This window comes from Ammospiza nelsoni, chromosome 10, assembly GCF_027579445.1.
Source record: "Ammospiza nelsoni isolate bAmmNel1 chromosome 10, bAmmNel1.pri, whole genome shotgun sequence".
NCBI lineage: Eukaryota > Metazoa > Chordata > Aves > Passeriformes > Passerellidae > Ammospiza > Ammospiza nelsoni.
The window spans coordinates 12,513,487-12,527,715 of NC_080642.1; the positions used below are offsets into that span (position 1 = coordinate 12,513,487).

The window sequence follows — 14,229 nt, forward strand, 5'->3', positions numbered from 1 at the left end:
TGCTTTACTTGTATTAAATGGATATTCTTAGCTTGACATAGCAGATGAAGTAAGCATGCATGATTGAGCCTTCCTTGGAGTTAGTAGGAGTTGCTTTATGACTGAAGAATGAAAGTCTGTAGTGTTGGCAGACTCCTTTGCCTGTTCTGACAGTGATCTTGACTCTGTTTTGTCTATATATTCGTTATGTTGGGCTGTTAAGAATTTGGCAGATACCATTTATCTCAGATTGCTCTGAACTGAAATAGCAGGTTGACCTTGGTTTTCGTTCTAGTAGTTTTAGGACTTAAGTTTTGAAGTGCTTTGGGTGCTTTGGCAGGAAGCCCTAAGAAATAAAGCTGTCTTTCCCTCCCATCCTTGATTTGGAGAAGTACTTAATTTCTAATGGGATTGCACCTTTTCTTGGACAACACACAGGTAGTCAAGTTCTTAACAAACCTGTTTTTTCAAATATGGGTAACACCATAAACAAAACCAGGCATTTGCATGTGCTCCATTTAGATGAACAAATGTCTGAGAAGAGGCAGACCAATGAGACGACAAAGGAATTGCTTGCATGGAGTAAACAGAAATAGGTAATTTCTAATGGAATTCATAAGCTCCTTCATTGCTTGCAAGTCTGAGGGAGGGCAGTGGCTTTGAGAGATTCTCCTGAACAATGCTGGTATTGAAAATCTTTGTATGGTAAAGGCTGTATGGTGAGGTAAAGTTATCTAGTGTTTTGCTGCCTTCTGGCTTTGGCTGAAATTGGTTTGTTCTGCTGTTGAAGATCAGAAAAGGAGCAGATCCTGCTGAGGGCAGGATTTACTAAGTAGCTGAAGCATGTAAATCCTGGCCATGCTGCCATGCAGAAGGACCTTGGCAAACTGAGGAAATGGGAACCTCATGGAGTTCAACAAGTAGAAATGCAGAGTCCAGCCCCTGGGCAGGAGCAATCCTACTTTCCAATATATACTGTGTCACCCAGGTGGAAAGCAGTGCTGCAAGAAGGGATGTGGCAGGCCTGGTGACAAAAAGTTGACCATGAACTATAAATGTGCCTTGAGGCAAAGGTGGTGAATAGTCTCCTGGGCTGTGTTAGGCAGCCAGCATTAGAACTATCAGCAGGTAAACCCTCCCCCTTTGCATCTTAGAATGCAAAACATGAATTTAGATTTTATAAGAAAAATGAACAAACAGAAAAGAACCATAACTTCTTAAATTAATTCTTGCTCATATGCAAAGTTGAGAACCTTCAGATAGGAATACAATTAATACAGCATACACAAATGGGATTGTTAAATCACATATATTTTGGTGGCAGTTTATACCTTTGTGTAGTGCATGATGTAAGGACAACAGTTCACTGGTTTACATGGACAGCGTCCAAAGCAGTTCTGTTATAGTAAATGTGTTACTGTTTAAGTTCATGAAATGCTAAGCTTGTGTGGAATTTCCTGGCATTTATTTAAGAAAAACCATCTATAACCCACAAATGGTCAAAATGCTTGAACTGTAAAAATGCAAGTCCCCAAACCAGTTGGTTACTGTTATCATTAGAGGAATGCTTTCAATTTAAAAAAGAATAAACCACAGAATCATTTAAGGTGCAAAGGACCTTTATGATCATTGAGTCCAACCTTTAACACAGCACCACCATTAAACCATATCCCTAAGCACTGCACCTACAAGTCTTTTAAAGTCTTTTCAACACCTCTTGGGACTCTAACATTCCCTGGGTATTTCCTCTTACAATACTTGATAACCCTTTCAGAGAAGAAATTTTTCATCATTTCCAAACCTCCCCTGGCACCACTTGGTCATTTCCTCTTGTCTTTAGCTTGTTACTTTGAGATAGACACTCATCTCAACTAGAACCCTTTTCAGGTAAATAGCAAATGCCAATGAAATGTAATTGGTTCCCTCTATACCATAATGCAAAGGTTCAGTATCAGAAGTCTGAAACTAATACCATATAAAAAAAATCACATGGAGTTGCTTGATGCTTGTTTGAAAACCAGAACATATTAAAAGTTGGTCAGAAAAGTTCAGGGAGTGGGAGACTGAGTCAAGGGAATCTTTCCCATGGAGGTGTGCAGTACTGACTGTTTCTTTCTCTCCTCACTGTTATGTTTTGTTGAGGTTATTGTTGTTTGCTGACATTCTATGCTTCACTCTTTCTTCTCTACTTTGCAGTTGATTTTCTTGTATATACTGTGTATTTTATATATGCTGGCTGCTCTTTTTTCTGTTACACTGAACTTTTTTTGCCCAGTTCTCAGGTTGCCTTCCTTTAACCAGTAATTAGCAGTTGCTGAGTTGTTTGTAGACTTAAGGCCTCTGATACCATCCTGTGTCTTTTTTTTCAAGGCCTCTCTTGTCATGCTATGCCTTTGCTCTTGTGTGCAGCTTTTTGTTCTGAGGTCATAGGTAATCCATTCCCTACAGAATAACCCATTTTCATTGGTATGTATTAGCTGTTGCACACACAAATGTGAATTTGTACATTCAGTCTGTGTGTGTGGGTGTACTTGTATGCATGTACAGCTTTTAGTTAGCTTTGGACAATTGTGTGATGTAACACTGAATGATTTCACATATATTTATATATACTATTTATGGAACATATGTAGCAGATATTTATTGTGTGTTATTTATAAAAATATTTATAGAAATAGGTGTTAGCTCACTCAATTGTCTGAAGCTAGGTAAAAGCCATGCAAGTTAGATGAGTCACCAATCATCTGGTCTTTAGATAGTTGGTGGTAGAGTTGGACAAGCTAAAACAAAGCTCTGGGCAGGCCAGGACAAGTGCAGAGACCTGGTTATTCAGTGAACACAAGGCCCGTGGCCTGTTAGCAGCAATGCCTTGTATGTAGGGTTACACCATTTCCTTAAGAAATTGCTGTTATAGGTATCCCATCTTTCACTTGCAAAATTGCAGTTACCAAAAGGTTCATGCATAAGTGAACACAATGAAATTTTACTGATCTTAAGTTCTCCTGATTACAAGTGCTCCCCGCTGAATCTATAGCAAAAAGTAGCAGACACTGCACATAGCTGTACAAATGATAAGCAGAGGCCTTATGTTTGATTTCTAAGGGGCAGGGAAGAAATTGATCGTAGAGTGGGGTCACGATGCTGGTTGGAATCCTTGTCCTTGGAGGAAATTCTTTAGACAGAATTGATGTAGTCTCTTGAAATGCCCTCAAATATACTTTAGAAAAGAAAAGGATTTGGTTTTGCAGTTATGCTGTTCTTTTAATTACTGTGTTGTGGTTTTTTTGTGAAGCTGGATCTCCCTTGTAAAGTGGATTTGGGTTTCAGTTTGTATTTGGCAGATACCTCTTGTTTGCTTTAAAAGTGAGCAGTTTTAGCTTCTGGTGTATCATGTTACTGGTGAACAAGCCTGTTCAAAGAACAAAACTAAGATGAGTGGAGAATATGAGAAGGGGTGAAAATACACCAGCACATTTCTTTTAGAATGAAAAACCCCAGTTTGTCACCATTCCTTTGCTTTTCACACTACTAATAGGCTAAGAAATATAATTTTCTTTAGTGTAGGAGTTCTCCATTGCAGAACTGGTGGTCTGTCACTTGCTTTGTACAGGCTTTTATTCTTTTTGCTGCCAAACATATTTCTGATTTGGCTATTAAATGTGATTTTACTTGTAGGCGGACCAAATTCCAGGATGGTTTTCTCTGTTGCCTACCATTCATCACTTTTTGTCATTTTTGGCTTCCTAAAACTCTGTGCTCCTCTTTTTCAATGCTCCTTTTAATGTTCCCCTCTAGTGTCTAAATGTTCCCCATCTGTGTTTCCTTTTAGTGTTGTGTGATACCTGGTTTGAATCAGTTCTCTCTAACTTAGTTTGAGATATAATCTCTGTTGGAATTAATATGTAAGCAAAATGCTGTAATATAAAAATAGCACAGCCAACTTGAAGAGGGAATCTGACCATAAATACAATTAAAACTTAGTGTTTTACTACCTGCTATTTGTAATGATCAGAAAAATGTTAGAACTTGTCATGTGCTAATGCATTCTCACATCATTAACGTGTGTTCAGTACATATTCAAGTGTGTTGAAATATTTTGGTGAGCTGATATATAGCTATAGACAATAGGAAGGGATTTTAAGGTTTAATTTTGTATAGACTAGGCTTTATAGACTGTAACTGTCAGGTTTTATTCTTGTGGACATAATCTGTTCAGAGTTCATAGGTGGCTTGCCTATACTTGTACATACTTAATGTTTGCATTCTGAGTAGTAAAAATAGAAACTTTTTTTTAGAAGGTAGATATTATCATAATGACACCAAGTTTCTAGAAACTTTGTGGATTTGGAGCAACTCCAGGATAAACATAAACTAATCCCCTCATTAAGTGGTGCATATTATGTCTTGCCATCTTTCAATAGCAAATCTATTGTGGTGTCCTCCGTGGAGAAGTGGAGGTGAGGTATGGGAAATGCTGTGCTTTTTGAAATGAGAGTTGTGCAGGAGGAATAAATGGCTACCTCCTCTGGCAGGGACTTAAAAGAGTAGTAGCAGAATTGAAAATCAGTGTCCTAGATTTCTGTTGCAAAACAGTTGCACAAATAACCCCTTCCCATAAATAATGTAGTGATCTTCCCGGCTTGGTTGCTGTGGATTGCAGCTATAGAATCAACTTAAACCACTGCCTATTTTAATACACAAAGTACTCTCTGTCGGGGGGGGAAATCTTTACTGGGTGTGCTTGATTGATGTATTGATGTTAATGCAGCTACAAGACAAATTTGCAACTGAGGGAGCTAATGTGAAAGATAGATTTAAAGGCAATTTGTATCTCTTAGGCTGTTTTGCTCCTGTATATCTAGGTCACTTAATGTCTTCTGCAGCCCTCGCTGCTTGCTCTTCCAATCAGCAGCTCTAAGAGCAAGTATAACTTTAAAAATTAATGTAAGCTGTTGGGAGGAATTTGACTCTTGCTCAGAGGAAAGATACAAATGGAATTTGAGAATTTCAGTTTTCTGAACTGGTAGAGAGCAGAAGTGCAGTGTCCATAAGAAGACATAAGACTGGAATCTTATGTGCCAGTTACAACTCTTAGTTGTGTAGTCTTTCTTTTGTGGGGTGGCTCCATGAAGGAATTGGTTATGGTGCCTCTGTTACTGACTCTGGGCTGTTGCTGGAAAGCTACAAAACTGCAGCTTAGACTCCTTACTCATGGCTGGGTCTTATTTCCTTTGGCTTACTGTGCTTGTGTGTTTATCTTCTATGAAATTGGTGTGATTAAAAATCAGGAATTTGCAAATCTGTTTATCAGACTTTTACTTTGAATAAGAGACTAAAAGCTTTACAGGACAACTTCTTGCCCTTCTCTTAGCCAATACCTTTTCTGATTTTTTTTTTTTTTGTTTTTTTTTAATGCGTGTGTTTATGGCTGTGATTGCAGTTGTGGTAGCAACTTTGATACACCTGTACTTCATAGGAACACCTTTGGTGCTTCTTTATAGTGTGTTATTTTTATTGATGCCTCATGGAGTGAGTAGGATGTCAATAAACAATATAATACAGCCAAATTTTTGTTTCCCAAAAGTTTCCAGCTGAGTCTTCAGGGTTATAGAGGAAGCTGTTGAGTAGTTCATACTGTGACTGGTAATTCATACTGTTAAGTTTCATCCTATTTCTGGTACTTAGACTGAAAAAGCAGATGATGACCTATCCTAATCAATTTTCGCTTTCCTAACTTCTTGCAGCCTCTCTCTTTCTTGATGATTTCATCAGTATACTTCTATTTCTGTGGCCATTTAATTGAAACATGTACAAAATAGACCTTCTAATATTGCCCTTGAACAGTAGATTTCAGCTAACCAAAGGCTACATTAGTTGAAATTATGTATACCAGAACTTGAAACATAGACATCCCTTCCACTATTCCACTGCAGTTACTTCATGTGCTTCTGTTATTTCCTGAGCTCCTGGGGTCTGTGGCAGAAGCCCAGAGTGAGTGGGGACAGAGTGAGTTGTGTGTGCAGTGGGGGAGGTTCATGTGATGATCCCTATGAATTTACTCATGACAGATGAAGCCATTTCTCATTTGTTTTGCAAGAGGAAGATGTAGTTAAAATCAGAATGTTAGAGTAACTATCATGCCTAACCACAATTTTTTTACATGTTTAGATATTCAAGAATTTTATGAAGTGACCTTATTGGACAATCCAAAATGCATTGATCACTCTCAGCCATCTGAACCAATACAGCCTGTGAATACCTGGGACTTCTCCAGCCTTCCAAGCACAACAGTGACATCAGAAACATTGCCGAGCAGCCTTAGCCCCAGTGTAGAGGTATGAGATAGAAATCTGCTTTTCTTGTCGAGACTATTAGTTCAACATTGTTCTCTAAGTTTCCTTCATTTTATAAAATATTAATCTTCTAAGAAAATGTACATTAAGATCAATAGTCAAAAGGGATTTAATTATTGAAATGTTTAATAACATGTATGCATTTTGCTTAGTCAAAAATTTATAAACTCGTTTGTCAAATGTACCATTAAGTGACCATTAAATTGGATTTATGCTTTGATTTTGGAACCTTGCTGACAGGTTTAGTATGCTTCTACTTATCCATACTTTTGACTCTTGAGTCATTACTTCATTAATTATTTGGGAAATCTGAGGCTGTGTCTTCCTGATTTGTAACCTTTTCAGTCTGGTCATAAGAAGTTCTCTGTTGCTTCTTTATCTATGTTCTGGAAGGACTTTTTTTTTTACAAGTATATGCAGCCAGTTGTCAGTAGTGAGTGGTGAGAAAACTGATCAGGAGAATGCACATTGATGTACATTTTTGACTAAAACAAAATCTCCCTGCTCAGTTTAAACTTAAAATGTTCCTTGAATATTTTTGCATCAGAGCTATTATTTGTCCCCAGAGAGGTGAGCCTAGTTTGAAGTGTGCCCTGGAAAAAGTGCAGATTTCTCAGGAACTGAAGGCAGTGTGCTTTGTTGTTCCATTTTCATGAAATGATTGTAGAGCTCAGGAGGAGCACTGGGGGAGATCAGCTGAAGGACTGGAGCCTGTAGGGAAGCTCAGGAACTTGCACTGCTCAGCAAGATAAAGGGGCTGAGGTGCTTTAATGAGTGAACCTTTATCAGGGGCTGTTGGGACTGTGGAAGAAGGTTCACTTAGCTGCAGATCATAAGTGTGTGATGTGCTAATGAGTTTGTACAGCTAAAAGAAAATGCTTGTGCTCATTGTAGCTTTTTTCACGTCTTGTTATTTTGAAGCTGGTATGAAATGCATCAGAAATGCTTTAAGGGAAACTGTAGATGAAATCCAAAACTTGTATTCTTTTGGAAAGTCAAAAATGGCTAGTGGATAAAAGGTCAGCCAAGCCAGGATCATGAGTTATATATTGCAAAGAAAGCCATTCAAATATCTTTACATGAAAAAACTGAGTAGCCTAGGTATACTGTATTTTTCAGGTTTGAAAGTAATTGAACACTGAGGAATTAAAATTCTAGTTAAACTTGCAATGTGGGAATAGATTATTTTCTCTATTTTTTTGTGAATCTTGGTAACACAAGATTATTATTAAAATTTAAATTGTATGTCTCTGTGGAATCTATTATTTGAAATGGCATAGAGAAGGCCACTGTCATCACAGTCACCTTAATGAATTGTCATGTTTGGAGAAAATGGGGTAATGCTAGGGTATATGAGAAATAGCATGGAAAAGGCAATTGAGATATTTGCCTGTATGCCATCATCTAAATCTAAGGCTTAGAGCTCTGGAATGTTCCTGCAGGTATGGTGGGAATGGCATCTCTTAGAAGCAGGAGGAAAAAGGAGCTGAAGACAGGAGGGCAGGCAAGGAGAGGCAAGGCTTATTTTGTCTACTGAGCTGTTTTAAAATAAGCTGGTTCTAATGTATTTCATGTCTGCATGTGCAGAGAACTTAATGAGGCAAATTGAGAGTCATTGCAGTTGCCCTTAGTCATGGTGGATGGATGAAGTTACTGACAATGGCAAATGCACAAATGCTCTCTTTTAAAAACAGAATATATATAAGAGTAAGCCATGAGAGGGGGATTTAGGTTTAACTGGTACAGGGAGTGATTCTACAGTGTTTTGGTAGCTCCTTGAAAGTCAAGTAGGAGCCAAATAATAGCTGTCATAGTTATTGATGACAGTTTTGTCTAACAGTTTCTTTCTACTGTGGTAATAATTCTTGTGGTAGGAAAAACTATAAATGTGATAAATGCTGACTTGGGTAGAGCTTTTGGCATGGTTTAAGAGGCTTTCTTTTGAGATAATATATCAGTTACATTTTTTTCAAAAATGCATCCTAGTTTGGGTTATTAGTGAAAACATTCTGTTAAATTAGAAATTGAATCATGGGAAGAGAACAGTATGTTGCTGCTTCACCAGCTAAGAGTAGAATGAAGCCTTGGGCAGTTGAAATAATTCATGAAGTAATTAATGTCCTACATTTTGGCCAAGCTAATGGAGCTTGAATAGTTAACAGCTGATTTCTCAGGAAAAGGTCTGGGTAATTTTAGAATCTTAAGGTGAGTCAGCCATGGCATGTTAATAGATGAAAACAACACATTATTGACATAAGTATAGTATAAAACTTTTCTACTTGGTCTGCATAAGGCTTTGCTGGAGATATTGTCAAATTTGAGATACCATGGTGTGAGAAAGATGTTTAATTTCAGTGTTTAGAAGAGATTGACATGGAGGATCTGAAGACTGGAAAGAATTGAAGATTGAGAAGGTTTAGTGCTCCTTGAAAGGATTGAACACTTAATTGGGATTCTTTCCTTTATTTATAGAATGTGAAAAATATTTTGCTTTTGTACAAGATGGGCTAGACTTAAACTATGGAAATAGACATACAAAAGCATTTCAAATATTTTCTTGAGCACCAGAATAGCGTAGTACATGGCCAGTCTCCCTTATTGAGGGTCTTTTGAGGCAGCATAGTGGTCTTAAAGGGCTTAAATGTTTTGGGGTTTTTTTTCATCCCTGTAATGCACCTAGAAGCAGTGTAATGGAATTGAGGATTCATGTCCCTACCAAAATATTTTGTTATTAGTAAATATAGTCCAAATTCTAGCAGACTGGGCTTGAAGCACATATTTGTTGCTATGAGATTTGTCTTATGATGTTGCCACTGTATGGTGTTTTGTGCTCCCCTGTAGGAGAAACAGATTTCTGAAGTGGGGAATAGCGTGTGGTGTTAAATCCAGGCTTTGTGATTATTCACTCCCAGCCCCCTGCAGAAACTGTTTCAAGCCCTTTACAAATGTAGTAAAGGATCTTGGATCTTTCTCTGTTGTAGATAAAGGTGTAACTTAATTACAAAGTTGCATTTTTAGTGTTTTTCTCATGATTAGTTGAACTGCCAGGAGCACAAGGCCTTGTCCTTGACACTGCACCAATGACAACAGGCACATTATCATGGCACAGTCACTGATGCATTGAAAGGAGGAATTGCCTGATTTGGGAAAGCTCACCAGAGGTGTGAGTGTCTGTTCTCAGCTGCACTGTGTGCTTCTCCAGTCCAGTCTGGTGGCCATGCTGGTGTTAACTAACAGAACCTGATATGGTGTGGATTACTTTATTTTTCAAGTGGTCTGGACTTGAACATTAATGACAAAGTTGCCTGTCTTCCTTCATATTTTTTGTCTTGTGTATAATGTGAAAATCAGAGTTGTTTGACCTTCAGTATATGGAGGTTAGGTTTTAGTTTTACTTCCAGTATTTAAAAACATAGCTGCGTGTATTGGTGTTGATCCCAGTTCATGTGGAACTGAAAGCAAGCTTTTCTCCCAGTCTCTGTCACTTACAATAAATGTTACCTTGTATTTCATTAGTTAGAATACTGTCTCCATGTTAAGTTGGAAGGTGAACAAATTTGAAAAATGTTAGTTTGGTGTTGGTTTCATTTTCGTTTTTCTAGTATATCTGAATGTCTTAGTTTAGCTTTCAAATAAATATGAAAATTGTTACATAAGCATACGTATGTTTTTATCGACCTTAATTCTTTCTTCTTCAGCGACTGGTTTTTTTTTTTTTCTTTGTATGCCTGCTAGGCAATACTTTTCCCTCAATATTTCAAAATTTATTTAAAATTACAAGGAGAAATTCTTATGTATTCACAGTTTATATTCCACATACTTGCTATGTATATTATGTGAAAATTTATACTTAATGCATTTCAGTTTCAGTAATGTTTTTTTAAGCTACTTAGGATATTAAAAAAAATTGATTTTATATTTGGTTTTAATAAACCCAAGGGCATAATAATTCCAGTACAGCATGTGTTTAATCGAGTGATTTGGTTTGCTTGCTGAAATTTACTAGAGACTGGGGGGACTTGGGCTTAGTATATTGGATTTTGTTCACAGCTAGCTTTTTTAAAATAAATTCTCACTTTTCAGACTTTCAGGGCTGCAGCCCAGTTCAGTGTTAGTTCATTAACCAGATACAAGCAGATTGTATGCACTTTGAGATTATTTTAAATCTATTCTGTGTTTTGCCAGGCTGGTGAGTCCACAAGTGATACGAATGGAATGGCTTTTTTCTTGCTCTGACATTGCTAGCCTTTGAAGTAATGTATTTCAACCCCATTTCTTTTACCTTGCTGATATTGTTTTGCTGTAGTTACTGTGGGCCAAATGAATATTCTTCCAGCTGACCCTTCGATGGTGCATGTGAGAGTGGCTTGAGAGTGGGAATATAATGCCCCCCTAAAGAGATTAAGGATTGAATTACAAGAACTTTCTACACAGCTGACTTTGGGAATGACTTTTTAGCAATGTGTGCTTGTGTATATACATAGAATAGTGGTATACAAGCTTAGGTTGCCTCAGGACTTCTCATGGCACGTAGCCTACTTCTGTTTTTCCCTTCCTGCTCCTGAATCCAAGACTGGAGTTTAAAATCCCCATAGGCTGAGTATTAGAGAAAGTTGGAACTACAGATTAGAAGTTTTCCTGCTCACAGCAATCTGTTTTCTTTTCCATGCTCTATATTTCTTGGAACATTATTTAACAGTTTTATTTGTTTCAGTCTCTGGTACAAAATGATGGGGGGAAAAAAAAACACTAAAAAAAAAGAGAGAGAGAGTGATTCAAGACAGTGATAAAGCAGGAAAGGAATGTTAATCCTTTCAGTACTGGGAACTAGTTTAAAAAACCAAATGTATGCAATCTGAAAGGGACGAATGGTTCATCCCTTTCCTTGTGTACATTAAAGACCGAGCTCAAGTGTGCCTGGCAGGAGTGAACAAATGTGAAACACGATCTGGGCGCTGCGTGCGAGCCGAGCCGCGCCGGGAGCCTTGCTGTGATCTGTGGTGCCATCTGTAGGTGGGACACTGGTGTTCGACAAATACACGGCGAAACTCCAATCACTGGGAGAAATCTCTCACCTAATTGAGTAGTGTATTGCTAAGGAAATAGCCTTCTGGCATTCTTTTTAAACTTTAAATCCGTAGGATCTGTTTTAGTATTTTAATTGTTTTAAACCAGAGAAGTTGTTTGCTGTTTAGCTTGGATTTAACAGTAGCCACAATAATTTGATTTTAGATGTTGGAAAAAAACCCACTGAACAATGTCTCCAAGGAGATTTTTTGCTTTAGGACATGGAACTCAATCTGGAGTCTCTTACAGTTGGATGAGGACACCTTTGTATTTAGTGAGTAATGTCTTCTGAAGGACTTTGGTCTGACCTGTGGTTTTCCCATCTATCTGCACATGCCTGTGTGTTTAGTGTCTGGCATGTAGAGACTGGCTAGCTCACTCTCTTCTAGGGCCTTTTGCCAAATTTTTTCTCCATACAAAGAAAGCAAAAGAGGAAGTAAGGAAACAGCTGATATGTCTGCAATTTCAGCTAAAATTTGATGCCAAGGCAGAGTGGAAAGGAAACTCACTCAATGTCTTGCAATTACAAAATAGCTCAGTATCATCTATGAGGTGTGAAGGATTTTGACTAGCTAAGTCTTGAAAATCTTAAAAACTGGAAATGCAAAACTTTTCTGGTCAATCTGTTCCAATGCTTGACTATCCTTATGGTGAAAAAACTTCACCCTGTTTTTGATTGGAATTTCTGTTTCAATTGATTTGTAATTTCTAGGGGATTTCCATCATGCAACATGTACCTGGCTTTGTCTTCTGACTAACCCCAGTGTAGGTACTGGAGGGCTGCTTTTAGGTTCTGAACTCTTTATCCAAGCTGAAAAAAGCCCTGTACCCTCATCCTCTCTTTAAGGGTCAAGGCTTCCAAAAACCCTCTCACCATCTTAATGGCCTCCTGCAAAACTTGCTCCAGGTTATCAAAACCCTTATATTGATGGAATGCAGTGTTCCATATGCCCTAATTAAAGTGTCAAGCAAAGGGAAATCATAGTTATATGTTTCTACTGGCTGTGTTTCTTATTGCAGCTCCTGTTCACCTCCTTTGCTGTTAAGGCCTGCTGCAGGCTTGTGTTCACTTTGCTCAGTATCTGTCAACATGAATATTTTGAAAATGGGTAAAATTAAACTCATCTAATTTTCACGTACAATATGGGAATTGTCTTTGTTTACAAAGCAACCACTAATGTCTTCATAACCTTTTAAAAATTGTGATAATTTTGTATAATTTCTTATAAGCTGATGTAGTCTAGAGGAAAGAGTTTTGGATGTCTGGTTCCTAGTGCATTGAAAAAAAATCTATGTTGAATCAGTAGCAGTTTGTATTCAGAATGGAATGGTACCTCAGGCAGTTTATCAGGATCTTAGTGGGAGTCTTGTAAGGACATACCTGCATATGTATAGTACATTATTAAAGTGCAAGATGCTCTGGTTCTGTTTTTCTGTTTCTGAATTTTGACTCCAGTATCTTGCCTTCACTTTACAAAGTCATTCTTACCAGCTGTATTAACAAGCTGTTCCAGTGAAAATCCCTGATCTATTGGACTATGTTCAAATACCTTCTTTGCCTTAATATTTATAAAGATTCAATGCTGGTTAGCTTGCTGATATGCTATGTCTGCTCCTTGTTATTGCACTGGTCCTTTATGCCTGTATCTGTATGTGTCTATTTCCCCGTATTTATACCAATTCCTTCCCTGCACATGATGTGCATGTTTTATTTCAGCAGCTAGCATAGTCCTGGGTTACTCAGGATCTTCATGGCTTTCTCTGTGTTAACTTTACAGTGAGGAAATGGTATTTGGCTTGCTATGTATTTTGCCTTCAATACTTGAAATCCAGACTCTTTGTACAAGGAAAAGAATGTAAGTCTTGAACCAAAGCTGAAAAAGTCTTCCAGGGGCAGGCTCCTGGTCAAAGTGAATTCAAAAGCAAATAAACGAAATCCAGATGCTCAGTTCAGGATGTATACACAAGCAATAAAACCCTGCTGTTTCCAAATGTCTCAATTTAGAAGTAGACAACTTAGAAATAGACAACTTAGGAATTCACTTTAAAAAATTCTAATTTTTTTAAATTCACTTAAAAAAAATCTAATTGTTTTTTATAAACTTGTAATAATTACATCTTGCAGCCAGATACAAAGACAGCTATATAAATTATGACATCTTATGCTTCTAGTGCTTTCTTTACTAAAGTAGCTGAGAAAATGCTTGCAGATATGATAGTGCTTGATCTTTACTGAGTCTTTGATATGTCTCCTCAAATATGCTGAGGTTGAGCATTTGACATTCCCTTGTGAGGCTGAGCTGAGCCTGCTTCTCTGGTTACACCTGTGACAGCTCTGCTTTGTGTGGCTTCTCTCATAGAATCCAAGAGCAAATTAGCATTTAAATAACCACATGTACTTTTAGATTTGTGCATAGATGAAGAAATTATTTATCTGCAAAATCAGTATTTTCTGAAGCATTGTTCTCATTTGCATGATTTATTTCTATGCATAGTTTATCAGTGCATTAATTTTCCTTTATTTAGTTATCTGGTGGTTTTGTGCTAGAATCTGCCACACTGGAAAAAGAATAAGCCCGTGAAGGCACAAAAACATGACTGCCAAACATAACCTTCATAAGTTAGAATAATAAGTAAGAATTCATAAGTAATTCAAGGAAAGAAAAACCCATCTCTTACCTTTGTGTGAGAAAGAGAATCATCCTTGGTTGTTTTTAATATTAATGCCATGAATAGTGGTGAATGGAAATGCATTTTTGCCTTCTGGCCAAGCTGTATAGAACAGTTGTTACTGGTTGTTACTGAGATCGCTTGGAGCTGACAGGACAGA

General features: G+C 37.5%; 1 protein-coding gene across 9 annotated transcripts in view; it reads left to right on the forward strand.

Moving 5' to 3' along the window:
- The window catches only part of DLG1 (discs large MAGUK scaffold protein 1), a 140,573-nt gene that overhangs the window by 8,137 nt on the left and 118,207 nt on the right, over positions 1 to 14,229 (forward strand). For all 9 annotated transcript variants that reach the window (XM_059478846.1, XM_059478847.1, XM_059478849.1 and 6 more), the window contains exon 3: positions 6,148 to 6,314. In XM_059478846.1, coding sequence (XP_059334829.1) covers positions 6,148 to 6,314 — 167 coding nt within the window. The remainder of the gene's footprint in view (positions 1 to 6,147; positions 6,315 to 14,229) is intronic.